This window comes from Leptodactylus fuscus, unplaced genomic scaffold (genome assembly GCF_031893055.1).
Source record: "Leptodactylus fuscus isolate aLepFus1 unplaced genomic scaffold, aLepFus1.hap2 HAP2_SCAFFOLD_258, whole genome shotgun sequence".
Classification (NCBI taxonomy): Eukaryota; Metazoa; Chordata; class Amphibia; order Anura; family Leptodactylidae; genus Leptodactylus; species Leptodactylus fuscus.
The window spans coordinates 96,115-124,078 of NW_027440281.1; the positions used below are offsets into that span (position 1 = coordinate 96,115).

Sequence of the window (27,964 nt, forward strand, 5' to 3'; positions counted from 1 at the left end):
CTACTAATACAGAGCCGGGGACCCCCTGTATAATAGCCTAGCACCCCCAGACCTCTCTACTAATACAGAGCCGGGGACCCCCTGTATAATAGCCTAGCACCCCCAGACCTCTCTACTAATACAGAGCCGGGGACCCCCTGTATAATAGCCTAGCACCCCCAGACCTCTCTACTAATACAGAGCCGGGGACCCCCTGTATAATAGCCTAGCACCCCCAGACCTCTCTACTAATACAGAGCCGGGGACCCCTGTATAATAGCCTAGCACTACCAATTTATAATAAGCAGCGATCTGTCTATAATAACGAGGTGGCCCCCTGTATATGAGCTGACAGCCCCCGCGATCTCCCTTGGGTGATTGTACACTATGGAGTAACATATATATATATATATATATATATATATATATATATATATATATATATATATATATATAGTAGTGTTACAGAGATGATTATAGATGTCCCCAGGGACTTGCCCCTCCCCCTTGTCTATTATATTCTTATATTGGCTCTCTGATTCCTTTAGGTTTCTACGTATTTGGCGCTGAGGCTGTGACGTCATGGAGGTCGCTGCCCCGGCCAAGTTCATCTTTCCCAAAGGGGATGGGAGGCTGAAGAAACCATCAACCTCTTCTTCCTCCTTCCTAGACAGTCTGGTGGAAAAGGCTATGGTGCGCCCAGCGCCGGACCACCTCCTGGAGTCACGTAAGGGGCGACCAGTGACCCCATAATCCCCCACATTCTGGTACTGCTCAGGTGACTGGTATATAGCACCTGCCTAGGGGTGGCGCTCTATGGGGTAGGGACAGCCCATCAGGATTACTGGGCCCCAGGTTTCTTACATCTCCTCCCATCTCATCAGACTCTTCTGTCCTCCATGCTTTATACTACTGCTCTGCTCTCACAGGTCCGCCTTCTGTCCTGTCACAGGTTCTCGCTGCTGCTTTGTCTTTCTCTTTGCTTTACACTTCAGCTGTGATTGTTTCCATTTTCTGGGCCGCTCTCCCCCCCTCCCATGTCCTCCTCCGGGGGCCCCCAGTCCATCTCCCTTCCCCCTTCTCCCCCCACGGACTGTTTTTTACCCTCTTCTCTCTTTTGCAGGGGTTTACATGAAGCTGGGCAGTAATGTCTCGGTGGCAGCTGACCCTGGAATTCTCCATTTTGGGGGTTTTGAGATTGGGAGAAGTCTCCATCAGGTTTTGGTGAGTGTCACACTGTGTAGCCGCTGGTGGGGAGGTCACATTTGTCGGTGTTACCTTCTGACCCTCATGGGGTGAAAGTACAGGCAGCCCCACTGCTCCCTCAGGCTCCCCCCCACGGGGTCTTCAGTTAGTGCAGGCCAGAACAGTTTGGACGTGACACCTCAGCTGGTCCCCTCCCAGTGTCCTGCTATCGCTAGTGGGACCCCACCTCTCTATGGGGGCGAGCCGGGGAGTGTAATTCCCAATGTCTTCACTGTAATATCTTATATGTTCTCCTACAGAGACTGGTGAACGTGTCTGCGGACGTCTCCAGCGTGCACATCATCCCCCCACAGAGCGGCCACTTCACCATCACTTACAAGAAAGCAGTGAGTATGGCTGCAGCTGGTGAGAGGGCTGGGCAGCATGGGTGCCAGTTGTTCTTGTAACCAGTGCCCCTTCCCCCGCAGAGCCGACTGGCCCCGGGATTAGCGTTGACCGTCCATGTCCAGTTTATGGCTGACGAATGGAGATATTACTATGATTGTATCCGCGTCCACTGCAAGGTAAGGCAGAGCACACTAGATCAGGTTTTTATTAAAGGGGTCCTCCGGCCTAAAACTTTCACTATTAATTAGACTGAGGGAGGTGAAAAAAATCAAAGTAAACCATCCTCACCTGTCCCTGGTGCTCTGGAGCCTCCCTGCACCGTCTGGGCCTGCAGCTCTGTTCTTCCGGCAGATGTCCCCGCACCATTACCTGTGACGCCCCGGGTCTCTCCCTGACGCCATTGATTGTCACATGACTTCATAGGCCAATCAGTGGCCTTAGTGGAAGGGATTCGAAACGTCACAGCTGGCGAGAACTTCATTACCAAGAAGGCAGCCGACCGAACCGCCCTGGGAGGATCCTGGAGCATCGGGGACAGGCGAGTACGGGTTGTATACCATGACCGGTCTCCCTGTCCCAGCAACTGAACCCCCCAAAAATCTGCCATAAAGCCCCGATTGGGGGGGGGGGGTGACAGCGATACCTCCTGGAAGTCTCTCCTGTCTGCACACAGGCCACCTTGGACACCCCCTTGCAGGGCCCTTCTCACCTGATTAGTTTGGTGGGGCGGCAGCTCCAGGGAGACTCCATGTTGTTCCAATCTTCTTCCATTTAATAATCATGGAGGCCGCGACGCTCTTGGGCGCTTTCAGTCCAGCAGGTTTCTTTTTGCCCGTTGGTCCATATCTTTGCCTCCAATGGGTTAGACAATGCTAGTGTGACCCGCTCCTTGTACATGGTGTAGATCACTTCAAGATATTCTGGAAGTTTCTCTCCTCCCCTTCTCCAGATCTTCGCCTCCATACAATCCTGCTTCTCAGCTCCACTGGCTGTTCCTTCCTCCTCATGGCTGGGATCCTGTGCCATATACATAGTCAGCTGTGAGATATATATATATAGGAAGGCGGGGGGTCGTCAGTGTTCCCAAAGTTGTGTCCAATTAGCTTAATTTACCCCAGAAACATCTCAAAGAGAAATGCGAGGCCCCAGAGCAAAGACTCGGAAGACTCACAACCATGAGAAATGTAGTCTCTTGCATGTGCGCCTTCTGCTCCGATCCGAGCCTTGCCCAGGGTTAGGGTATACTGCCTCCTATATGGGACTGTTCATTGTGTATATTTATACTGCCTCCCATATGGGACTGTGCAGTGTATAGTGATATACGGTCTTCTATATGGGACTGTGCAGTGATTTGCCCCCTTAGTCCTCACTGTACATATCCAGGACCCATGCTGTTGATGAGATTTCTCCCTCCATCTTCATGTTCCTGTCCCCAGGGTGACGAGACGCTGCTGGTGCCCCTGCATGCCTACCCCGCCATGGACCTGCTGGACTTTCCATCTCATGTCAACCTATCAGATGTGCCGCTCGGGGGAGAGGTGAGTCCCAGCGCCCCTGTCCTGGCATCAGGCTTACCACCAAATGAATGACAAATATTGATTCTCTCTTTACACTGTAAGAACATGGAAGCCGCAGCATCGAGCTGGTATGTAAATGTGCACGGCACTTAGTGGCAGGATGTGCGCTGCGGGCGAGCTAAAAGCTCCAGACAAAGGAGTAGTCAGGGCGGCCGCTTATCTCTGCTCCAACTGCAAGAACAGCCAGCTGATAACACCAGCCCCCCCCCCCCCCCATCCTAAACCAACAAACACCATCCTCCGGGCTGATAACAACACAGTGATAGCGGGCACTGCAGTCTATAGCTCCCTGTTATCAGCCACCTCAGACTGCAATCTATTACTATCTGTTATCAGCCACCTCAGACTGCAATCTATTACTATCTGTTATCAGCCACCTCAGACTGCAATCTATTACTATCTGTTATCAGCCATGTCAGGAGAGGAGAGGCCGACTGTAGGACAGGGGAATACAATCTATTACTATCTGGTATCAGCCATGTCAGGAGAGGAGAGGCCGACTGTAGGACAGGAGAATACAATCTATTACTATCTGTTATCAGCCATGTCAGGAGAGGAGAGGCCGACTGTAGGACAGGGGAATACAATCTATTACTATCTGTTATCAGCCATGTCAGGAGATGAAAGGCCGACTGTAGGACAGGGGAATACAATCTATTACTATCTGTTATCAGCCATGTCAGGAGAGGCCGACTGTAGGACAGGAGAATACAATCTATTACTATCTGTTATCTGCCATGTCAGGAGAGGAGAGGCCGACTGTAGGACAGGAGAATACAATCTATTACTATCTGTTATCTGCCATGTCAGGAGAGGAGAGGCCCGACTGTAGGACAGGAGAATACAATCTATTACTATCTGTTATCTGCCATGTCAGGAGAGGAGAGGCCGACTGTAGGACAGGAGAATACAATCTATTACTATCTGTTATCAGCCATGTCAGGAGAGGAGAGGCCAACTGTAGGACAGGAGAATACAATCTATTACTATCTGTTATCAGCCATGTCAGGAGAGGAGAGGCCGACTGTAGGACAGGAGAATACAATCTATTACTATCTGTTATCAGCCATGTCAGGAGAGGAGAGGCCGACTGTAGGACAGGGGAATACAATCTATTACTATCTGTTATCAGCCATATCAGGAGAGGAGAGGCCGACTGTAGGACAGGAGAATACAATCTATTACTATCTGTTATCAGCCATGTCAGGAGAGGAGAGGCCGACTGTAGGACAGGAGAATACAATCTATTACTATCTGTTATCAGCCATGTCAGGAGAGGAGAGGCCGACTGTAGGACAGGAGAATACAATCTATTACTATCTGTTATCAGCCATGTCAGGAGAGGAGAGGCCGACTGTAGGACAGGAGAATACAATCTATTACTATCTGTTATCAGCCATGTCAGGAGAGGAGAGGCCGACTGTAGGACAGGGGAATACAATCTATTACTATCTGTTATCAGCCATGTCAGGAGAGGAGAGGCCGACTGTAGGACAGGAGAATACAATCTATTACTATCTGTTATCAGCCATGTCAGGAGAGGCGAGGCCGACTGTAGGACAGGGGAATACAATCTATTACTATCTGTTATCAGCCATGTCTGGAGGGGAGAGGCCGACTGTAGGACAGGAGAATACAATCTATTACTATCTGGTATCAGCCATGTCAGGAGAGGCCGACTGTAGGACATGGGAATACAATCTATTACTATCTGTTATCAGCCATGTTAGACCAGGTTCAGTCTGACTGTGGGACATATGGATGACGTGCTGATCCTGCACTGTTTTACGCTTCCTCTGGTACCTCTTTCAGCTTTGGTCATGTGCAGTGACAAGCTGTGGGGTGTACAGAGATGGAGAACTCACTCTGTTTATAGGAAATACTGTGAACAGATGCCAAACCCTCCCATGTCTGACGTTACATCCTGATGGCCATAGACTCTTAAAGACGACCTTTCATGTCCTCGGGCACACGCGGTTTTATGTATCGCTAGAAAGCCGATTAAAAGCCGAATTATTTTCTCTGTCTCTTTCCTGTTATGTCCCCTGCGCAGGAATTATCGGTGCAGTTACTGATACCTCTGCACTGTCCGAAGGGCATACCTGACCGTCTAGCAGGGACCGCCCCTCCTGACAGGACTGTAGCTCTGTACGTTCCTTATCTCCCAGCTATAGACTGTCAGGAACGCCCTTCTGACAGTGCAGAGATATTGGTAACGGCATTGGGGCTCTTGCCCTGGAATACATAATGGGAAAGCCGACAATGCGCTGAATTTATGTCGGCTTTCTAGCGGTATATAAACCGCGTGTGCCTGAGGACGTACTCTAGTCATCTCCAGGGCTGCAACCATCACAGGATTGTCCACAGACTCTAGATAAGCCTGCAGAACAGCGACTGCAGCTCTGGATGTGACGCCGTTGCCCCTGCTGAGCCCCCAGTTACTTGCCTGATATCCAGCACAGATTTGTGAATTTCATCTTTTACATTTGACAATTTTATCGCAGAGAAAATTACAGATGAAAAAAGAATTTCCTCAACGAACTTTTATTATTTTGTGCCTAAAATCCAAATGATGACAAATTAGTGAACCTCTCTACTCCACTCACTTCTAGAGCTGCCTGTATCACCTGGTGGATAACTATCTCCCCCAGTGACGGAGCGCAGGACATTTCTGATGACGATTCCAAACAGATTCTGTCTGCAGCTTTGGATGTGATTACAGTAGAAGACATAATTTATGGGTAGCATTGTAAGTGCAGCTTTAAATGTGACTGGAGTATAAGAGCTGATGCCTGTTGTACATCGCAGGGTTATTCTCGCTTTCTTCTCATCCTCCGTTTTCGTGTCTCTCCTCAGTGCGCACTACATACTCCCGTTGCGTTGCGCTTCTCCAGTTGACTTTGAGTTCTGCATAGTCTGTTCTCAGCCTCACAAAGACTTTGAAATCTCCCCAACTTCAGGTGCGTATTCAGGGGTTGGGTTTTGGCCCCTCCAGCTGTAAAGAGATCAGGGGCCGCCCCTCACTGTCTGCTCTATAGCATTTATCCAGCCTATGTTATTACTCGGGGTCCTGAGGGCCTTCGGCTGCCTCTCCTACTCAGGAATGGGGCGCTCACGATTTCCAACTTCAGTCCTGGGATTTAATCTCTTAGACAAGTTCCGTTCAGTAAAATCAATGAGATGATAATTTAATCTGTGTTCATAAAGTCCAGCAAAATGAACGAGGAGCTGCCAGTGTAATCGCATTACCAGAGTCATTGTGTCAGATCCGCGCCTCAGACAAATATCTGATAATAACCGGCACAGCGAGGAGCCAAAACATGTCAGTGACAAAGATTGCTGAATGATCACCTCTAGACCCTATGACACAGGTCCCAAGTAAGCTCCAGAACCGGAGTCATTGTATACATTACTTATCCTGTATTATACTCCAGAGCTGCGCTCACTATTCTGCTGGTACAGTCACTGTGTACATACATTACATTACTTACCCTGTATTATACTCCAGAGCTGCGCTCACTATTCTGCTGGTGCAGTCACTGTGTACATACATTACATTACTTATCCTGTATTATACCCCAGAGCTGCGCTCACTATTCTGCTGGTACAGGCACTGTGTACATACATTACATTACTTACCCTGTATTATACTCCAGAGCTGCGCTCACTATTCTGCTGGTGCAGTCACTGTGTACATACATTACATTACTTATCCTGTATTATACTCCAGAGCTGCGCTCACTATTCTGCTGGTACAGTCACTGTGTACATACATTACATTACTTATCCTGTATTATACTCCAGAGCTGTGCTCACTATTCTGCTGGTGCAGTCACTGTGTACATACATTACATTACTTATCCTGTATTATACTCCAGAGCTGTGCTCACTATTCTGCTGGTGCAGTCACTGTGTACATACATTACATTACTTATCCTGTATTATACTCCAGAGCTGCGCTCACTATTCTGCTGGTACAGTCACTGTGTACATACATTACATTACTTATCCTGTATTATACTCCAGAGCTGCGCTCATTATTCTGTACCTCTCTCCTCTCTTGTAGGGGTTATTCCGGGTGGAGGTGACGTTGCGGTGACCGTCCTGTATACTCCATCCAGATACGGATCTGCTCAGATCACATTGCAGCTGCTAATCTCTGAATTCAATGCTAAACCCCGTGTCTGTGTGGTCACCGGAACCTGCTCCCCCAAACTGAGTCCAAAGTAGGTATAATCGAAACCGGAGTGACCCAGTAAGGGTTAACCTGCCCCACAACCACCAGACAGGGCAGTGAGCGGGCACTTGGGGTGTAGCCGCAGATTTCTGAGGGTTCTCTATGTAGACATGTCCATAACATTAGGGTCCCCGGAAATACCTCCCTTCCCCCCCCCAGCTATTTGTGCTCAGCAGGATCCGGGTCATCAGTCGGACGTTGCTTCCCTGTTTTGCTATAGAGTCACATGACCCTGTGTAATAGAATATTGAAGAGCTTTGCTGGTCTGTAATTAGATATCGTCTCATCAGGAAGGACCCCCCACAAGATGCCCACACTCCCCCCAAGAAGAGACCCCAGGGCAGCCTGAAGTCATCTTATGGGGTGTCCCGCAAGAAACGGCATCTCCAGATCCTACAACAGAAGGCGTCACAGGTGAGACCTCCTGACCGCTGCTGACCAACTCCTCCATCACTGTCCTCTGATCGCCGCTCTCCTCTACAGGTCATCGAATTGCAGAATATGACAATTCCTGCCAATCTGTCCAATCCCCACGCTCTGTCCACTGTGCTGATCCAGCAGCCAAGACTCCGAGACCTGCACCAAGGTAACACCACTGCTTGCTGAGAACTGCAGGTGCTGATATTGTCTCTTATACTCCAGTCGCATCCAGAGCTGCAGCTCTACTGTCAGGCACTCGGATCGTTTTTGCTTGCAGCTCTGGATGTGACTGGATTAGTACTAGTGATAACGGCCAGACCTCTCCTGGCTCCGCAGGTCGTGCAGGATCTGACAAGAGTCGTCTGGAGAAGGAGACCCTGTTCCAGCAGGTCATCCAGCAGAACGTGGCAGAGGAGGAGGCAAACCAGCTGCGATGGTGCGTACAGCTGGGGGTGCACAGGCAGAGGGGGCGCTACTAGTGCTGCTGACCTTATACCTCTCACAGCTGAAGGATTGTTACAATTAGATCCAATCGTAGCAATGCTGTCACCAATCTGTATAGGCCGGCTGGTAAATCTGGAGCACACGTGGACCAAGGCTTATGGCTGAAACTCGTAATGCGGCCACAGTCATACGACCAAGGGGAACAGTGGCCATGAAAACTATCCATTTTCCACAATTGTCTTGCACCCCTGCAGGGTACCCGTGCTCATTGATCCCCTATACATTTCATGAACTATATTTTGACAGTCCAGTGAATGGCCCCCATTTCCTTGCATTGAATGTAAAGCTGCGGTGTGATGGCCTCATGCACATAACTGAGTATGGGGGAGGGGGGCTTTATAGTAATTGCCCTCCAATGACATCCGACTACCTTGGTTTGGGTCCATTCTAGTGTTGTGGAGCAGGATTGGACCTACTCTACAATCATTGCTGCAGAGCATCGCATCCTCCATTGGAAGAGCCTCGGTCTTGTGCATGAGGCCTAATCCATGTGTCCTGCACTGATACACTGCAACAAACCAGCAGTAGAGACAGGATTGTGTACACAAGACACCATTGTAACAAACCCTCAGCTGTAATAAGTATTAGGTCTGGTCGCAGCCACTGGATGAAACGAGAAATTTCCCAGTCACTGACAGCAAGCAGAGATCCTGAGAATAGGGAAGAATAGAAACGAGGACATTTCATAATGTGAATGAGGTCGTGACGTGATCCTGCGATCAGCGCCTGGTGCTATGTCCATTCATCAGGTTATGGGGCTGCACTTCTTGCAGTATATGCCCGTGTTCACACAGGGGAAGGCTGCTGATAATATCATTCACAATCCTTGAAGGATCCAGTAATCTGTCAGGTGAGGCTGCAGTGATCCGGCGTGTACCAGGCCATCATAATATGACAATTGTACATACGAGGCGTGATACGTGTAATAGATCTGCTCTCTACATGATAATCCGCTGTCAGATTATTAAGCTGTAGTACAGGCGGAGTGACCACTGAGCACTAGCGGTAACTTACAGGGGTACTCCAGCATCACTAGTCAGTCACCTCTCTGCGTCCCCCATATTCTAGGACTCTAGGCATAGACCCATGAAGGCTCCTGTCCTGCTTCTGTCTCAGCAGTTTCCCCCGAATTCATCCTGTTCCTCCAGTGAGCATGCTCTATAGCTGTGCATAAATAACCAGCAGGGCGGGGCTGATATCTATGGAGGGACAGCCACGGAGGCAGGAGACACGAAGAGACCCAGGGTGGGACAGCCACGGGGGAAGGAGATACTAAGAGACCCAGGGTGGGACAGCCACGGGGGCAGGAGACACCAAGAGACCCAGGGAGGGACAGCCACGGGGGCAGGAGACACCAAGAGACCCAGGGAGGGACAGCCACAGGGGCAGGAGACACCAAGAGCTCCAGAGAGGGACAACCACGGGGGCAGGAGACACTAAGAGCCCCAGAGAGGGACAGTCACGGGGGCAGGAGACACCAAGAGCTCCAGGGAGGGACAGCCACGGGGGCAGGAGACACAAGAGACCCAGGGAGGGACAGCCACAGGGGCAGGAGACACCAAGAGCTCCAGGGAGGGACAACCACGGGGGCAGGAGACACCAAGAGACCCAGGGAGGGACAGCCACGGGGGCAGGAGACACTAAGAGCCCCAGAAAGGGACAGTCACGGGGGCAGGAGACACCAAGAGCTCCAGGGAGGGACAGCCACGGGGGCAGGAGACACCAAGAGACCCAGGGAGGGACAGCCACGGGGGCAGGAGACACTAAGAGACCCAGGGAGGGACAGCCACGGGGGCAGGAGACGCCAAGAGCCCCAGGGAGGGACAGCCACGGGGGCAGGAGACGCCAAGAGCCCCAGGGAGGGACAGCCACGGGGGCAAGAGACGCCAAGAGACCCAGGGAGGGACAGCCACGGGGGCAGGAGACGCCAAGAGCCCCAGGGAGGGACAGCCACGGGGGCAGGAGACGCCAAGAGACCCAGGGAGGGACAGCCACGGGGGCAGGAGACGCCAAGAGCCCCAGGGAGGGACAGCCACGGGGGCAAGAGACCCAGGGACTTTTGTGCAGGTAAAATTGGGGCAAATAAGTCCCATTCACAGGCCCACCTCAGCCCAGCCGCACTCGCACACAGTATGAGCTGGCATTATATGAAAGAATCTGTTCACGTTCTCCATCCTAATAAACAATGGCCTAGAAGGGCGCGGCCGCTGATAGTACTGGGAGATCCAGGATAGACCGCACAATGGCCGCCTGTTCCCAAGTCCCCAAGATAAGACCAAATCAGAGTGCAGCAAGCAGACGAATTTAGATGGGAAGTGCCAAGAGGAAGGATGGGGCCGAGATGGGGAAGGTAGGGGCCGGGGTAGGCAAGGCAGGGGTCGGGGTAGGTGGGGAGGGAATAGGATAGGCAAGGTAGGGGCCAGGCAGGGGTGAACCTTCCCCTTTCGCTGCCCGAGGCGAACGACAGAAAGCAGCCCCCCCCCCCCCACCCCACCGGGAGGAGTGGGCGGGGCTTAGCGGCGTTCGCAGGCAGAGAGCAGGCACGGAAATGACTTGCTCTCTGCCTGAGCGTGAGGGGAGGCTGCTGAGCAGCGCTGCTCCAGTGGCCTCCCCAATCCACCGCTCGGTGCTAAGCCAGTCCAGGACAGCTTGTCCTGGACTGGCTTAGGTAAGTAAAAATGCCGCCCTCCCTGAGGCCCTGGCATAGCGCCGCCTGAAGCGGTCGCCTCATGGGAGGTGCGGCGCTGGGGCCAGGATAGGCAAGGTAGGGGACGGGGTAGGTGGGGAGGGAATAGGATAGGTGAAGTGGGACCAGGGATAGGTGGGGGGGGGGGGAGCAGGATAGGCGAAGTGAGGTCTGGATAGTCAAGGAGGGACCATGAAAGGCGAGAAGATACAGAGATGGACACCGGATAAGGTGGGGGGGTCATGTTGGTGCAGGATAGTGGCAAAGGGGAGGCCTTCGGTGACTGGGAGGAACTTTTTAATTAGTTTGGATCTCCCAGATCTCCGTTTATAAATAATTGCTCCTTGTCGCCTCTTTACCCTTCTGCCAGATATTCTCTGGACTGTCTCTGACACGTGGCAGGCGGTGTACAGCTGTGCTATAAAGTGCCCATCCCCCCACAGATTTTTTTGGGGGGGTTTTGGGCCTGTTTTGGAGAATATGAAGATAAGACAATCCCTTCTCCTCCTGGTCAGTGGTCAGTGGGGTTTTGGGGGTACCTTGCAGGGTCCTATACTCTGTATCTGCTGCGTGGTAATGTTGGGTTTTGGGGGTATCTTGCAGGGTCCTATACTCTGTATCTGCTGCTTGGTAATGTTTGCCTTTCTGCCCCCCCTCAGGCAGGTTCACCTTGGCTCTGACCCCATGTCTGCAGAGCAGCGTCACATTATATCACAGGATCGGCAGAGCAGCGCGGTTACGCACCAGGTCAGTCACCCCCACCCCGGGGTTATATGTCAGGGGCTGCACTGTCCTCACTGCTGCTGGAGCTGTCACATTATATACAGGGTTAATATCACCATCACCTGGAAGCGGCCATCACACCACCTGTCCTGTATATACTGACCACCCCTCCTGTATATACTGACCACACCCACTGTCATGTCCTGTATATACTGACCGCCCCTCCTGTCACCTCCTGTATATACTGACCGCCCCTCCTGTATATACTGACCGCCCCTCCTGTCCCCTCCTGTATATACTGACCGCCCCTCCTGTATATACTGACCGCCCCACCTGTCCCCTCCTGTATATACTGACCGCCCCTCCTGTATATACTGACCACACCCACTGTCATGTCCTGTATATACTGACCGCCCCTCCTGTCACCTCCTGTATATACTGACCGCCCCTCCTGTCCCCTCCTGTATATACTGACCGCCCCTCCTGTCACCTCCTGTATATACTGACCTCACCTCCTGTATATACTGACCTCACCTCCTGTATATACTGACCTCACCTCCTGTATATACTGACCTCACCTCCTGTATATACTGACCGCCCCTCCTGTATATACTGACCGCCCCTCCTGTTGGGCAGTGCATTGTGGGGACATTATATCTTAGCCTCACATACAGTTATTAAAGATATTTTTTTCTTTGGGAGTAATGCAGATGAGGCTGAAGTGCAGTGGGGGCCGTCTTGACCTGAATACCCCGCCCATGAAGATTTGGGCACGCCCACATTGCACTTTTACCTCAGTTGCATATTTCTTTAAAACTACTGAACTACATCACCTGTGTGGCTTGTGTTTCATCGTCTTTGTGTGTATTGCAGGTGATGCGCGGCCGCCCTGACCTTGCCGCTGAGTACCAGAGGGGGGCAGCGCTGACAGGTAGTCGCCGGGTGCTGCGCTGCGCGGATCAGGTAAAGGGCGCTGCTTCTATCCTACCAGGTGATAGTGACCTATCATATTAACCATTCATGTCCTGTGCAGGCTCCTGGGATGCAGCCAAGGTTTGACCTCTATCTGAATGACCTTTGGGCTAATAGGGAGCGGGCCCTGAGGCGCTTCCAGCAGACCGCCCGCAGGGTGAGGAATATTCCCCCCAGCCCCCCAGATAGGGAACCTTTCCATCCCCTTACTGTCTGTGTTCTCCAGGTTCTCCTACGAGGTCGAGCAGACAGCCGTCTTCGAGCTTTGCGGACAGCACTGCAGCCCCCCCAGCCATGTGGTAAGAGGGGCACAGGCCGGGGCAGGGGCTTCCTGGGGTCACAGCAGCCTCATGTCTTCATAGTGTACGTCTAACCCTGTGCAGAGAGCAGCCATGAGGAGGTCGGCCCGCCATCCACCCACAACGTCCTATTCTATGACTTCCCTCCTTACCCCGCTGAGCCCGATGGGTCGGTGAGTACAAGAGCAGCAAGTGACGCCAGGACACCACAGACCCCCCCACACACACACACACAAAACATGAGCGAAACTGCTAGATAGCAAACCTATTCTACCCGTACACCTGGCAGCGTGGTCTGACTACCACGACCCTGAACACAACAAGAGCCACCACATATCCGTGAGAGAAGGGGCGGCAGACGCCTCTCCTACCACTATAGGAGATATTAGATATGGTGAGACCCAGGACGGCCGCCTGCTCCTGTACACATCACATGACGCCTCCTTCTGGCCATGATCTAAAGCGTACATGTAAGTGTGTCAGGTGGGAGGCCGAGGCTGATCAGAACTGAGGCTCCATAACCCTGCAGTGCAGCAGATGTGTCACGTAATCAGCACCAGTAGTAATCTGTGTATAGGACTGTTCACACAATGACTGCGTCACATCGTCTGATGTCTTACCTGCAGGTAGTACAAGATCTGGGGTCTCATCCTCCCAAACCTGCAGCGGCTCTGCTCAGACACCAGCTCAACTTCCAGGACCTAAAGGTATCACCAAAATCCCATACACACTGCAGCCCCATCTCTGATCTGCACTGCCCCACAGCCTCCCCTCCCCCGTATCATCACCTCTGATCTGCACTGCCCCTCGTCACTCACCTCCCCCATATCATCACCTCTGATCTGTACTGCCCCACAGCCCTCACCTCCCCCGTATCATCACCTCTGATCTGCACTGCCCCACATCCCTCACCTCCCCCGTATCATCACCTCTGATCTGCACTGCCCCACATCCCTCACCTCCCCCGTATCATCACCTCTGATCTGCACTGCCCCTCGTCACTCACCTCCCCCGTATCATCACCTCTGATCTGCACTGCCCCTCGTCACTCACCTCCCCCATATCATCACCTCTGATCTGTACTGCCCCACAGCCCTCACCTCCCCCGTATCATCACCTCTGATCTGCACTGCCCCACATCCCTCACCTCCCCCATATCATCACCTCTGATCTGCACTGCCCCACATCCTTCACCTCCCCCGTATCATCTCACCTCTGATCTGCACTGCCCCACATCCCTCCCCTCCCCCGTATCATCACCTCTGATCTGTACTGCCCCACATCCTTCACCTCCCCCGTATCATCTCACCTCTGATCTGCACTGCCCCTCGTCACTCACCTCCCCCGTATCATCACTTCTGATCTGCACTGCCCCTCGTCACTCACCTCCCCCGTATCATCACTTCTGATCTGCACTGCCCCTCGTCACTCACCTCCCCCGTATCATCACCTCTGATCTGCACTGCCCCACATCCTTCACCTCCCCCGTATCATCACTTCTGATCTGCACTGCCCCTCGTCACTCACCTCCCCCGTATCATCACTTCTGATCTGCACTGCCCCTCGTCACTCACCTCCCCCGTATCATCACCTCTGATCTGCACTGCCCCACATCCTTCACCTCCCCCGTATCATCACCTCTGATCTGCACTGCCCCACATCCTTCACCTCCCCCGTATCATCACCTCTGATCTGTAATGCCCCACATCCCTCACCTCCCCCGTATCATCTCACCTCTGATCTGCACTGCCCCTCGTCACTCACCTCCCCCGTATCATCACCTCTGATCTGCACTGCCCCACAGCCCTCACCTCCCCCATATCATCACCTCTGATCTGCACTGCCCCACAGCCCTCACCTCCCCCGTATCATCACCTCTGATCTGCACTGCCCCACGTCCTTCACCTCCCCCGTATCATCACCTCTGATCTGTACTGCCCCACAGCCTCACCTCCCCCGTATCATCACCTCTGATCTGTAATGCCCCACAGCCTCACCTCCCCCCACCCACCCCCGTATCATCACCTCTGATCTGTAATGCCCCACAGCCTCACCTCCCCCCACCCCCCCCGTATCATCACCTCTGATCTGTAATGCCCCACAGCCTCACCTCCCCCCACCCCCCCCCGTATCATCACCTCTGATCTGCACTGCCCCACGTCCTTCACCTCCCCCGTATCATCTCACCTCTGATCTGTACTGCCCCACGTCCTTCACCTCCCCCGTATCATCACCTCTGATCTGTAATGCCCCACAGCCTCACCTCCCCCCACCCCCCCGTATCATCACCTCTGATCTGTACTGCCCCACGTCCTTCACCTCCCCCGTATCATCACCTCTGATCTGTACTGCCCCACAGCCTCACCTCCCCCGTATCATCACCTCTGATCTGCACTGCCCCACAGCCCTCACCTCCCCCGTATCATCACCTCTGATCTGCACTGCCCCTCGTCACTCACCTCCCCCGTATCATCACCTCTGATCTGCACTGCCCCACAGCCCTCACCTCCCCCGTATCATCACCTCTGATCTGCACTGCCCCACGTCACTCACCACGCTGACTGGAATATAATATTCTGTTGATGTCTTCTCAGGTACCCCAACACTTCAGACTGATGGCGTATCAGGCAGTGAGGAGTCGTGGGGCGTCTGCCATGTCCCTGCCCTGTCAGCTAGCTAGGCCACTGAGAACTGGGGCTGAGGTAACACCACTTGATCTGAGCACCCCGGACTCCTGGGTGCTGTAGTCTGTGGCTATGCTGTATTCCTGGGTGCTGTAGTCTGTGGCTATGCTGTATTCCTGGGTGTTGTAGTCTGTGGCTGTGCTGTATTCCTGGGTGCTGTAGTCTGTGGCTGTGCTGTATTCCTGGCTGTTGTAGTCTGTGGCTATGCTGTATTCCTGGGTGTTGTAGTCTGTGGCTATGCTGTATTCCTGGGTGTTGTAGTCTGTGGCTATGCTGTATTCCTGGCTGTTGTAGTCTGTGGCTGTGCTGTATTCCTGGGTGCTGTAGTCTGTGGCTATGCTGTATTCCTGGGTGTTGTAGTCTGTGGCTGTGCTGTATTCCTGGGTGTTGTAGTCTGTGGCTGTGCTGTATTCCTGGCTGTTGTAGTCTGTGGCTGTGCTGTATTCCTGGCTGTTGTAGTCTGTGGCTATGCTGTATTCCTGGGTGCTGTAGTCTGTGGCTATGCTGTATTCCTGGCTGTTGTAGTCTGTGGCTGTGCTGTATTCCTGGCTGCTGTAGTCTGTGGCTATGCTGTATTCCTGGGTGCTGTAGTCTGTGGCTATGCTGTATTCCTGGGTGCTGTAGTCTGTGGCTATGCTGTATTCCTGGGTGCTGTAGTCTGTGGCTATGCTGTATTCCTGGGTGTTGTAGTCTGTGGCTGTGCTGTATTCCTGGGTGTTGTAGTCTGTGGCTGTGCTGTATTCCTGGCTGTTGTAGTCTGTGGCTGTGCTGTATTCCTGGCTGTTGTAGTCTGTGGCTATGCTGTATTCCTGGGTGCTGTAGTCTGTGGCTATGCTGTATTCCTGGCTGTTGTAGTCTGTGGCTGTGCTGTATTCCTGGCTGCTGTAGTCTGTGGCTATGCTGTATTCCTGGGTGCTGTAGTCTGTGGCTATGCTGTATTCCTGGGTGTTGTAGTCTGTGGCTATGCTGTATTCCTGGGTGTTGTAGTCTGTGGCTGTGCTGTATTCCTGGCTGTTGTAGTCTGTGGCTATGCTGTATTCCTGGGTGTTGTAGTCTGTGGCTATGCTGTATTCCTGGGTGCTGTAGTCTGTGGCTATGCTGTATTCCTGGGTGCTGTAGTCTGTGGCTATGCTGTATTCCTGGCTGTTGTAGTCTGTGGCTATGCTGTATTCCTGGCTGTTGTAGTCTGTGGCTATGCTGTATTCCTGGCTGTTGTAGTCTGTGGCTGTGCTGTATTCCTGGGTGTTGTAGTCTGTGGCTATGCTGTATTCCTGGGTGCTGTAGTCTGTGGCTGTGCTGTATTCCTGGGTGCTGTAGTCTGTGGCTGTGCTGTATTCCTGGGTGCTGTAGTCTGTGGCTATGCTGTATTCCTGGCTGTTGTAGTCTGTGGCTGTGCTGTATTCCTGGCTGTTGTAGTCTGTGGCTGTGCTGTATTCCTGGCTGTTGTAGTCTGTGGCTGTGCTGTATTCCTGGCTGTTGTAGTCTGTGGCTATGCTGTATTCCTGGCTGTTGTAGTCTGTGGCTATGCTGTATTCCTGGGTGCTGTAGTCTGTGGCTATGCTGTATTCCTGGGTGCTGTAGTCTGTGGCTATGCTGTATTCCTGGCTGTTGTAGTCTGTGGCTATGCTGTATTCCTGGGTGCTGTAGTCTGTGGCTATGCTGTATTCCTGGCTGTTGTAGTCTGTGGCTATGCTGTATTCCTGGCTGTTGTAGTCTGTGGCTATGCTGTATTCCTGGCTGTTGTAGTCTGTGGCTATGCTGTATTCCTGGCTGTTGTAGTCTGTGGCTATGCTGTATTCCTGGCTGTTGTAGTCTGTGGCTGTGCTGTATTCCTGGCTGTTGTAGTCTGTGGCTATGCTGTATTCCTGGGTGTTGTAGTCTGTGGCTATGCTGTATTCCTGGGTGCTGTAGTCTGTGGCTGTGCTGTATTCCTGGCTGTTGTAGTCTGTGGCTATGCTGTATTCCTGGCTGTTGTAGTCTGTGGCTATGCTGTATTCCTGGCTGTTGTAGTCTGTGGCTATGCTGTATTCCTGGCTGTTGTAGTCTGTGGCTATGCTGTATTCCTGGCTGTTGTAGTCTGTGGCTGTGCTGTATTCCTGGCTGTTGTAGTCTGTGGCTATGCTGTATTCCTGGGTGTTGTAGTCTGTGGCTATGCTGTATTCCTGGCTGTTGTAGTCTGTGGCTATGCTGTATTCCTGGCTGTTGTAGTCTGTGGCTATGCTGTATTCCTGGGTGTTGTAGTCTGTGGCTATGCTGTATTCCTGGCTGTTGTAGTCTGTGGCTATGCTGTATTCCTGGCTGTTGTAGTCTGTGGCTGTGCTGTATTCCTGGCTGTTGTAGTCTGTGGCTATGCTGTATTCCTGGCTGTTGTAGTCTGTGGCTATGCTGTATTCCTGGCTGTTGTAGTCTGTGGCTATGCTGTATTCCTGGGTTCAAATCCCGCCCAGGACGGCATCTGCAAGGAGTTTGTATGTTCTCCCCGTGTTTGCGTGGGTTTCCTCCGGGTTCTCCGGTTTCCTCCCACACACCAAAGACCTAGTGATAGGGAATGTAGAATGTGAGCCCTGTATGGGACAGGGACTGCCAATGTGTGTACAGCGCTGCGGAATAGGACGGCGCTATAGAAGGAAGCAGAATAGATCTTCCTCCTCCTCTGGCCACGCTGAGTGTCGGAGTCTTGGTGACCTGTTCTTGTGTGCTGGACGTTAACCTGTTCCGTGTCTGTCTGCAGGAGGAGTTGGGGCCACAGATACAGTCTGATGCCCCCGGAGCTGCCCTCGGCCAGACATTGAGTATCAGCCGCCAGGGAGAACCAGATAAGAGTGCAGGAAGCCGGATGATGCAGCTGAGACCACCTCAGACACTGCTGGACCCCCCAGATCTCCACCCAATGCATGTGTTTGTGAGTGATGGTCATCAGGGGCCGTGACTGGGCAACAACATAAGGTGGAGGAGACCTCAAAAACTGCACTGAGCCGGCCACGAATCCGGACCTGTCACTGAGAGAAGGGGGGGGGGTCCTCTATAGTATAGGGGGAGGGGGTAAGGCTCCTCTATAATATAGGGGGAGGGGGTAAGGCTCCTCTATAATATAGGGGCAGCGGGTAAGGCTCCTCTATAATATAGGGGCAGGGGGTAAGGCTCCTGTATAATATAGGGGCAGGGGGTAAGGCTCCTCTATAATATAGGGGCAGGGGGTAAGGCTCCTCTATAATATAGGGGGAGGGGGTAAGGCTCCTGTATAATATAGGGGCAGGGGGTAAGGCTCCTGTATAATATAGGGGCAGGGGGTAAGGCTCCTGTATAATATAGGGGGAGGGGGTAAGGCTCCTGTATAATATAGGGGGAGGGGGTAAGGCTCCTGTATAATATAGGGGGAGGGGGTAAGGCTCCTGTATGATATAGGGGCAGGGGGTAAGGCTCCTGTATAATATAGGAGGAGGGGGTAAGGCTCCTCTATAATATAGGGGCAGGGGGTAAGGCTCCTCTATAATATAGGGGGAGGGGGTAAGGCTCCTGTATGATATAGGGGCAGGGGGTAAGGCTCCTCTATAATATTGGGGGAGGGGGTAAGGCTCCTCTATAATATAGGGGCAGGGGGTAAGGCTCCTCTATAATATAGGGGCAGGGGGTAAGGCTCCTCTATAATATAGGGGCAGGGGGTAAGGCTCCTCTATAATATAGGGGCAGGGGGTAAGGCTCCTCTATAATATAGGGGCAGGGGGTAAGGCTCCTCTATAATATAGGGGCAGGGGGTAAGGCTCCTGTATGATATAGGGGCAGGGGGTAAGGCTCCTGTATAATATAGGGGGAGGGGGTAAGGCTCCTGTATAATATAGGGGCAGGGGGTAAGGCTCCTCTATAATATAGGGGCAGGGGGTAAGGCTCCTGTATAATATAGGGGGAGGGGGTAAGGCTCCTCTATAATATAGGGGCAGGGGGTAAGGCTCCTGTATGATATAGGGGCAGGGGGTAAGGCTCCTCTATAATATAGGGGCAGGGGGTAAGGCTCCTGTATGATATAGGGGCAGGGGGTAAGGCTCCTCTATAATATAGGGGCAGGGGGTAAGGCTCCTCTATAATATAGGGGCAGGGGGTAAGGCTCCTGTATAATATAGGGGCAGGGGGTAAGGCTCCTCTATAATATAGGGGCAGGGGGTAAGGCTCCTGTATGATATAGGGGCAGGGGGTAAGGCTCCTGTATGATATAGGGGCAGGGGGTAAGGCTCCTGTATAATATTGGGGCAGGGGGTAAGGCTCCTGTATAATATTGGGGCAGGGGGTAAGGCTCCTGTATAATATAGGGGGAGGGGGTAAGGCTCCTGTATGATATAGGGGCAGGGGGTAAGACTCCTCTATAATATAGGGGCAGGGGGTAAGGCTCCTGTATAATATAGGGGGAGGGGGTAAGGCTCCTGTATGATATAGGGGCAGGGGGTAAGGCTCCTCTATAATATAGGGGGAGGGGGTAAGACTCCTCTATAATATAGGGGCAGGGGGTAAGGCTCCTGTATAATATAGGGGGAGGGGGTAAGGCTCCTGTATAATATAGGGGGAGGGGGTAAGGCTCCTGTATGATATAGGGGCAGGGGGTAAGGCTCCTCTATAATATTGGGGCAGGGGGTAAGGCTCCTGTATGATATAGGGGCAGGGGGTAAGGCTCCTGTATAATATAGGGGCAGGGGGTAAGGCTCCTGTATAATATAGGGGCAGGGGGTAAGGCTCCTCTATAATATTGGGGCAGGGGGTAAGGCTCCTGTATAATATAGGGGCAGGGGGTAAGGCTCCTCTATAATATAGGGGGAGGGGGTAAGGCTCCTGTATGATATAGGGGCAGGGGGTAAGGCTCCTCTATAATATAGGGGCAGGGGGTAAGGCTCCTCTATAATATAGGGGCAGGGGGTAAGGCTCCTGTATGATATAGGGGGAGGGGGTAAGGCTCCTCTATAATATAGGGGCAGGGGGTAAGGCTCCTGTATGATATAGGGGGAGGGGGTAAGACTCCTCTATAATATAGGGGCAGGGAGTAAGGTACTTGTATAATATAGGGGCAGGGGGTAAGGCTCCTCTATAATACAAGGAAGAGAGACAGATTATTATATAGGGGGAGATGAGACTCCTATATTTTGGCACACAGGGGATGGACATGTGACCAGAGGGCCTATATATAGATAGATAAATATAGATACATATAGATAGATATAGATACATATAGATAGATAGAAAGATACATATAGATACATATAGATAGATAGATAGATATAGATACATATAGATAGATAGATAGATAGATAGATAGATAGATAGATAGATAGATAGATAGATAGATAGATACAATAGATAGATAGATAGATAGACAGGAGATAGATAGATAGATAGATAGATAGATAGATAGATAGATAGATAGATAGATAGACAGGAGATAGATAGATAGATAGATAGATAGATAGATAGATAGATAGATAGATAGAGATACATATGGATACAGTGGGATTTTCTCCCTTTCCGGAGATCTGGGCTTTCCTTGGACACTTCTTTGTCATTTTCCAGACATTTCTCTCCTCGCTTTCTTCTTCCGGGATTATTCCAGACTCGCTCTCGGCTTCTGCTCCTGTCACATTACTAATCCTCCCAGTCCAAACATCAGAATCGGAAAGAAAATGTGTTTATATGCGAGGAGATGAAGAGTATTGTCTGTATCCTGTATACTTCTAGAGAATGGGGAGTGGGGTGCAGGTTACACATTGCAGCAAACCCTCTGCTGTATCCTGGGGAGTATAGGGGTTGGAGTATATATACTGTATATACTATTATACTGATACATTGTAACGCACCTGCAGCAAATACTCTCCTTCTGGATAGAAGCCACCAGTCTGTGTGTTGCAGAGATCCTGACATGTGACATTAGATGGCGGAGGACTTGACCTTAGACTGTGCGCCGGCCCTTTAAGCGGCTGCGCCCACCACTGAGCCCACCTCTCCTAGATCCTTATTTGCCTCTTTTTATCTTCTAGAATCCTTCTCCTGGACTCGTGGCCTTTAAGAGACTCCTCTCCTATTCCGAGATTGACCTGGAGTTTCACCTGTGCCCACTGGCCAAGTATCCAGGCCATCAGGAGGGCGCCAGGGGCACGGCCAGGAAGGTAGTGGCGCTGACCGGTGTATACTGCCCCCTGTGGCTCTGGTGACGCAAGGTATTAATAGTCACTGTATTTGTAGGATATGATTCGGGGAGTCGTGACCTGGAGGAAGTTCCCAGCTGTCTCCCTGTCTGCTCCAATCCCTACATCAGGGGGCTGCAGACCCCGCTGGTAAGAGGTCCATAGCCCAATGTACTGGGGTCATGTGATGCTCCGGGGGGGCTACTAATAACCAGACTGTATTATTGGTGATCTCAGGTGTGACCCCTTCAGTGAGGATTTACTCCCGGAGCGCGCCCCCCCAGCTCTGAGCAGCTTACCAGCCATGGACAAGGAGAACGTTGCGGCCAGGTTAGTCCTCGCCCTGTACTGGGACCTGGTGGTGGGCTTGGACCTAATAGGTTGGAGACAGTTCCCTCCTAAGAACAGGTCCGGGGCCCACTGCAGGGGCCCCCATGGTCAGTAATGTGCTGAGGGCCGACCCCAAGGGCCCGTTTATGTGGAGAGGAGCAGAAAGTGACTGCAAGTGAAGAGGGAAAGTGACTGCAAGGGAAGAGCGAATGTGACTGCAAGGCAAGAGGAAAGTGACTGCAAGGCAAGAGGGAAAGTGACTGCAAGGCAAGAGGGAAAGTGACTGCAAGGCAAGAGGAAAGTGACTGCAAGGGAAGAGGGAAAGTGACTGCGAGGGAAGAGCGAATGTGACTGCAAGGGAAGAGGGAAAGTGACTGCAAGGGAAGAGGGAAAGTGACTGCAAGGAAAGAGGGAAAGTGACTGCAAGGGAAGAGGGAAAGTGACTGCAAAGGAAGAGGGAAAGTGAGTGCAAAGGAAGAGGAAACTGCAAGGGAAGAGCGAATGTGACTGCAAGGGAAGAGCGAATGTGACTGCAAGGGAAGAGAAAAAGTGACTGCAAGGGAAGAGCAAAAGTAACTGCAAGGGAAGAGGGAAAGTGACTGCAAGGGAAGAGAAAAAGTGACTGCAAGGGAAGAGGGAAAGTGACTGCAAGGGAAGAGGGAAAGTGACTGCAAGGGAAGAGAAAAAGTGACTGCAAGGGAAGAGGGAAAGTGACTGCAAGGGAAGAGGGAAAGTGACTGCAAGGGAAGAGGGAAAGTGACTGCAAGGGAAGAGGGAAAGTGACTGCAAGGAAAGAGGCCACGCCCATTCAGAACTTTGGTGGATCTAGTACAGGTATTATACTGGCTATATAATTGGCTATATATATTGATCTGAAGTACAACCCCAGGAGCAGCGCTCCGTCACCTTCTATGTGCTTGTTATTGTCAGGAACAGAGATGAAGAAGAAACAAAAGTATGGCTGACCCCTGACATGGTGAGGGCAGAATTCACTGCAATGCAGAGCGAAGCCAAACATGATGGACTGTGAGTACTACTACACCCATCTGGTAATGTATGTACAGTGACTGCACCGGCAGAATAGTGAGCGCAGCTCTGGAGTATAATACAGGATAAGTAATGTATGTACACAGTGACTGCACCAGCAGAATAGTGAGCGCAGCTCTAGGGTATAATACAGGATAAGTAATGTAATGTATGTACACAGTGACTGTACCAGCAGAATAGTGAGCGCAGCTCTGGAGTATAATACAGGATAAGTAATGTAATGTATGTACACAGTGACTGCACCAGCAGAATAGTGAGCGCAGCTCTGGGGTATAATACAGGATAAGTAATGTAATGTATATACACAGTGACTGCACCAGCAGAATAGTGAGCGCAGCTCTGGAGTATAATACATGATAAGTAATGTAATGTATGTACACAGTGACTGCACCAGCAGAATAGTGAGCGCAGCTCTGGAGTATAATACAGGATAAGTAATGTAATGTATGTACACAGTGACTGCACCGGCAGAATAGTGAGCGCAGCTCTGGAGTATAATACAGGATAAGTAATGTAATGTATGTACACAGTGACTGTACCAGCAGAATAGTGAGCGCAGCTCTGGGGTATAATACAGGATAAGTAATGTAATGTATGTACACAGTGACTGCACCAGCAGAATAGTGAGCGCAGCTCTGGAGTATAATACAGGATAAGTAATGTAATGTATGTACACAGTGACTGTACCAGCAGAATAGTGAGCGCAGCTCTGGAGTATAATACAGGATAAGTAATGTAATGTATGTACACAGTGACTGCACCAGCAGAATAGTGAGCGCAGCTCTGGAGTATAATACAGGGTAAGTAATGTAATGTATGTACACAGTAACTGTACCAGCAGAATAGTGAGCGCAGCTCTGGAGTATAATACAGGATAAGTAATGTAATGTATGTACACAGTGACTGCACCAGCAGAATAGTGAGCGCAGCTCTGGAGTATAATACAGGATAAGTAATGTAATGTATGTACACAGTGACTGCACCAGCAGAATAGTGAGCGCAGCTCTGGAGTATAATACAGGATAAGTAATGTATGTACACAGTGACTGTACCAGCAGAATAGTGAGCGCAGCTCTGGAGTATAATACAGGATAAGTAATGTAATGTATGTACACAGTGACTGTACCAGCAGAATAGTGAGCGCAGCTCTGGAGTATAATACAGGATAAGTAATGTAATGTATGTACACAGTGACTGTACCAGCAGAATAGTGAGCGCAGCTCTGGAGTATAATACAGGATAAGTAATGTAATGTATGTACACAGTGACTGCACCAGCAGAATAGTGAGCGCAGCTCTGGAGTATAATCCAGGATGTAGGCAGTGCTTTTGCTGTTTGTGGGGATTATAGCGCTATGTGTCCTGTATATTCAGGGTTCTAGGTGGATATTTCTGCATTGTTGGTATCACAGAGGTCTTGTAGGTGCGTTAAGTGTCAGCTTCCATTTCCCCCTTCCCCCGCTGTACCGTGTGGTGTCCGTGTGCTGGAGGATGATGGGAGTACGCTCACTCTGACTTCTCACTTCTCACATTTTCTTCCTCGCTCTCCCATCGATCCTCCCCTGAGCCTTCATATTGATGATTATTAATGACTCCCATTAGTTGTTGTACATGTGACGGCCCAAGGCCTCCCGGTGCCCGATGCTGGAGGAATGCGCCACCTCACAGTTACTCATTAATGAGCTAGAGAGAAGGAGCCGGGAATATTGGGTCAGTGCACAGGTCAGAGGTCACACTCCGCCTCTTCTCTCCAGTGCTGAGAATATTGTGTGAAGAGAAAAGCAACTGAGGGAAAGTGCAAAGAGAGTAATAGCAGTGTGACCTCATAGGACAGCAGCCTCACAGTGACCTCATAGGACAGCAGCCTCACAGTGACCTCATAGGACAGCAGCCTCACAGTGACCTCATAGGACAGCAGCCTCACAGTGTGACCTCATAGGACAGCAGCCTCAGTGTGACCTCATAGGACAGCAGCCTCACAGTGTGACCTCATAGGACAGCAGCCTCACAGTGACCTCATAGGACAGCAGCCTCACAGTGACCTCATAGGACAGCAGCCTCACAGTGACCTCATAGGACAGCAGCCTCACAGTGACCTCATAGGACAGCAGCCTCACAGTGACCTCATAGGACAGCAGCCTCACAGTGTGACCTCATAGGACAGCAGCCTCAGTGTGACCTCATAGGACAGCAGCCTCACAGTGTGACCTCATAGGACAGCAGCCTCACAGTGACCTCATAGGACAGCAGCCTCACAGTGACCTCATAGGACAGCAGCCTCACAGTGTGACCTCATAGGACAGCAGCCTCACAGTGACCTCATAGGACAGCAGCCTCACAGTGACCTCATAGGACAGCAGCCTCACAGTGACCTCATAGGACAGCAGCCTCACAGTGTGACCTCATAGGACAGCAGCCTCACAGTGACCTCATAGGACAGCAGCCTCACAGTGACCTCATAGGACAGCAGCCTCACAGTGTGACCTCATAGGACAGCAGCCTCACAGTGTGACCTCATAGGACAGCAGCCTCACAGTGTGACCTCATAGGACAGCAGCCTCACAGTGTGACCTCATAGGACAGCAGCCTCACAGTGTGACCTCATAGGACAGCAGCCTCACAGTGTGACCTCATAGGACAGCAGCCTCACAGTGACCTCATAGGACAGCAGCCTCACAGTGTGACCTCATAGGACAGCAGCCTCGCAGTGTGACCTCATAGGACAGCAGCCTCATAGTGACCTCATAGGACAGCAGCCTCACAGTGTGACCTCATAGGACAGCAGCCTCATAGCGTGACATCATAGGACAGCAGCCTCGCAGTGACATCATAGGACAGCAGCCTCGCAGTGACCTCATAGGACAGCAGCCTCACAGTGTGACCTCATAGGACAGCAGCCTCACAGTGTGACCTCATAGGACAGCAGCCTCACAGTGTGACCTCATAGGACAGCAGCCTCACAGTGTGACCTCATAGGACAGCAGCCTCACAGTGTGACCTCATAGGACAGCAGCCTCACAGTGTGACCTCATAGGACAGCAGCCTCAGTGTGACCTCATAGGACAGCAGCCTCACAGTGTGACCTCATAGGACAGCAGCCTCACAGTGACCTCATAGGACAGCAGCCTCACAGTGTGACCTCATAGGACAGCAGCCTCGCAGTGTGACCTCATAGGACAGCAGCCTCATAGTGACCTCATAGGACAGCAGCCTCACAGTGTGACCTCATAGGACAGCAGCCTCATAGCGTGACATCATAGGACAGCAGCCTCGCAGTGACATCATAGGACAGCAGCCTCGCAGTGACCTCATAGGACAGCAGCCTCGCAGTGTGACCTCATAGGACAGCAGCCTCACAGTGTGACCTCATAGGACAGCAGCCTCACAGTGTGACATCATAGGACAGCAGCCTCACAGTGTGACCTCATAGGACAGCAGCCTCACAGTGACATCATAGGACAGCAGCCTCACAGTGTGACCTCATAGGACAGCAGCCTCGCAGTGACATCATAGGACAGCAGCCTCACAGTGTGACCTCATAGGACAGCGGCCTCACAGTGTGACCTCATAGGACAGCGGCCTCACAGTGTGACCTCATAGGACAGCGGCCTCGCAGTGACCTCATAGGACAGCAGCCTCACAGTGTGACATCATAGGACAGCAGCCTCGCAGTGTGACCTCATAGGACAGCAGCCTCACAGTGACCTCATAGGACAGCAGCCTCACAGTGTGACCTCATAGGACAGCAGCCTCACAGTGACATCATAGGACAGCAGCCTCACAGTGACATCATAGGACAGCAGCCTCAGTGTGACCTCATAGGACAGCAGCCTCAGTGTGACCTCATAGGACAGCAGCCTCACAGTGACCTCATAGGACAGCAGCCTCGCAGTGTGACCTCATAGGACAGCAGCCTCGCAGTGTGACCTCATAGGACAGCAGCCTCACAGTGTGACCTCATAGGACAGCAGCCTCATAGTGACATCATAGGACAGCAGCCTCATAGTGACATCATAGGACAGCAGCCTCAGTGTGACCTCATAGGACAGCAGCCTCGCAGTGTGACCTCATAGGACAGCAGCCTCGCAGTGTGACATCACAGGACAGCAGCCTCACAGTGTGACATCACAGGACAGCAGCCTCAGTGTGACCTCATAGGACAGCAGCCTCACAGTGTGACATCATAGGACAGCAGCCTCACAGTGACATCATAGGACAGCAGTCTCAGTGTGACCTCATAGGACAGCGGCCTCATAGTGACATCATAGGACAGCAGCCTCGCAGTGACCTCATAGGACAGCAGCCTCACAGTGACCTCATAGGACAGCAGCCTCACAGTGACATCATAGGACAGCAGCCTCACAGTGTGACCTCATAGGACAGCAGCCTCGCAGTGACCTCATAGGACAGCAGCCTCGCAGTGACATCATAGGACAGCAGCCTCACAGTGTGACCTCATAGGACAGCAGCCTCACAGTGTGATGTCACCGGTCTTACTTTGTGTCTTTCTCAGGGACTCTTGTGAGCAGCCGATGGAGTCTCCTGTGGTGGATAAAGTGAGAGAAAACCTGAAGCAGATGAAAGTCTTGTCACATAACAGCGGGCTGATCCTGGGCTGACCACGGGCCACTGACTGCTATACATGTGTGTGCCCGCGCGGCTACCACTGCACCTCACTGGAATAGCAGCGCCTTATCGACCAATGTCATGTATGTCGTATACACCCGGATACAAGACAGGACAACCTCATATA

General features: G+C 51.7%; 1 protein-coding gene across 1 annotated transcript; it reads left to right on the plus strand.

Annotated features, from left to right (window-relative positions):
- The first annotated feature begins 561 nt into the window (after positions 1-561).
- Positions 562-27,964, plus strand: CFAP221 (cilia and flagella associated protein 221). Its single transcript, XM_075261668.1, has 23 exons — positions 562-706; positions 1,103-1,203; positions 1,485-1,571; positions 1,653-1,748; positions 3,009-3,103; positions 6,000-6,109; positions 7,216-7,375; positions 7,677-7,800; positions 7,870-7,972; positions 8,143-8,242; positions 11,656-11,743; positions 12,593-12,682; positions 12,753-12,848; positions 12,918-12,990; positions 13,075-13,163; positions 13,617-13,697; positions 15,585-15,692; positions 18,406-18,576; positions 21,689-21,817; positions 21,894-21,985; positions 22,073-22,165; positions 23,096-23,191; positions 27,725-27,964. Exons 1-23 carry the CDS (start codon positions 562-564, stop codon positions 27,828-27,830), a joined length of 2,433 nt encoding a protein of 810 aa, XP_075117769.1. The 3' UTR covers positions 27,831-27,964.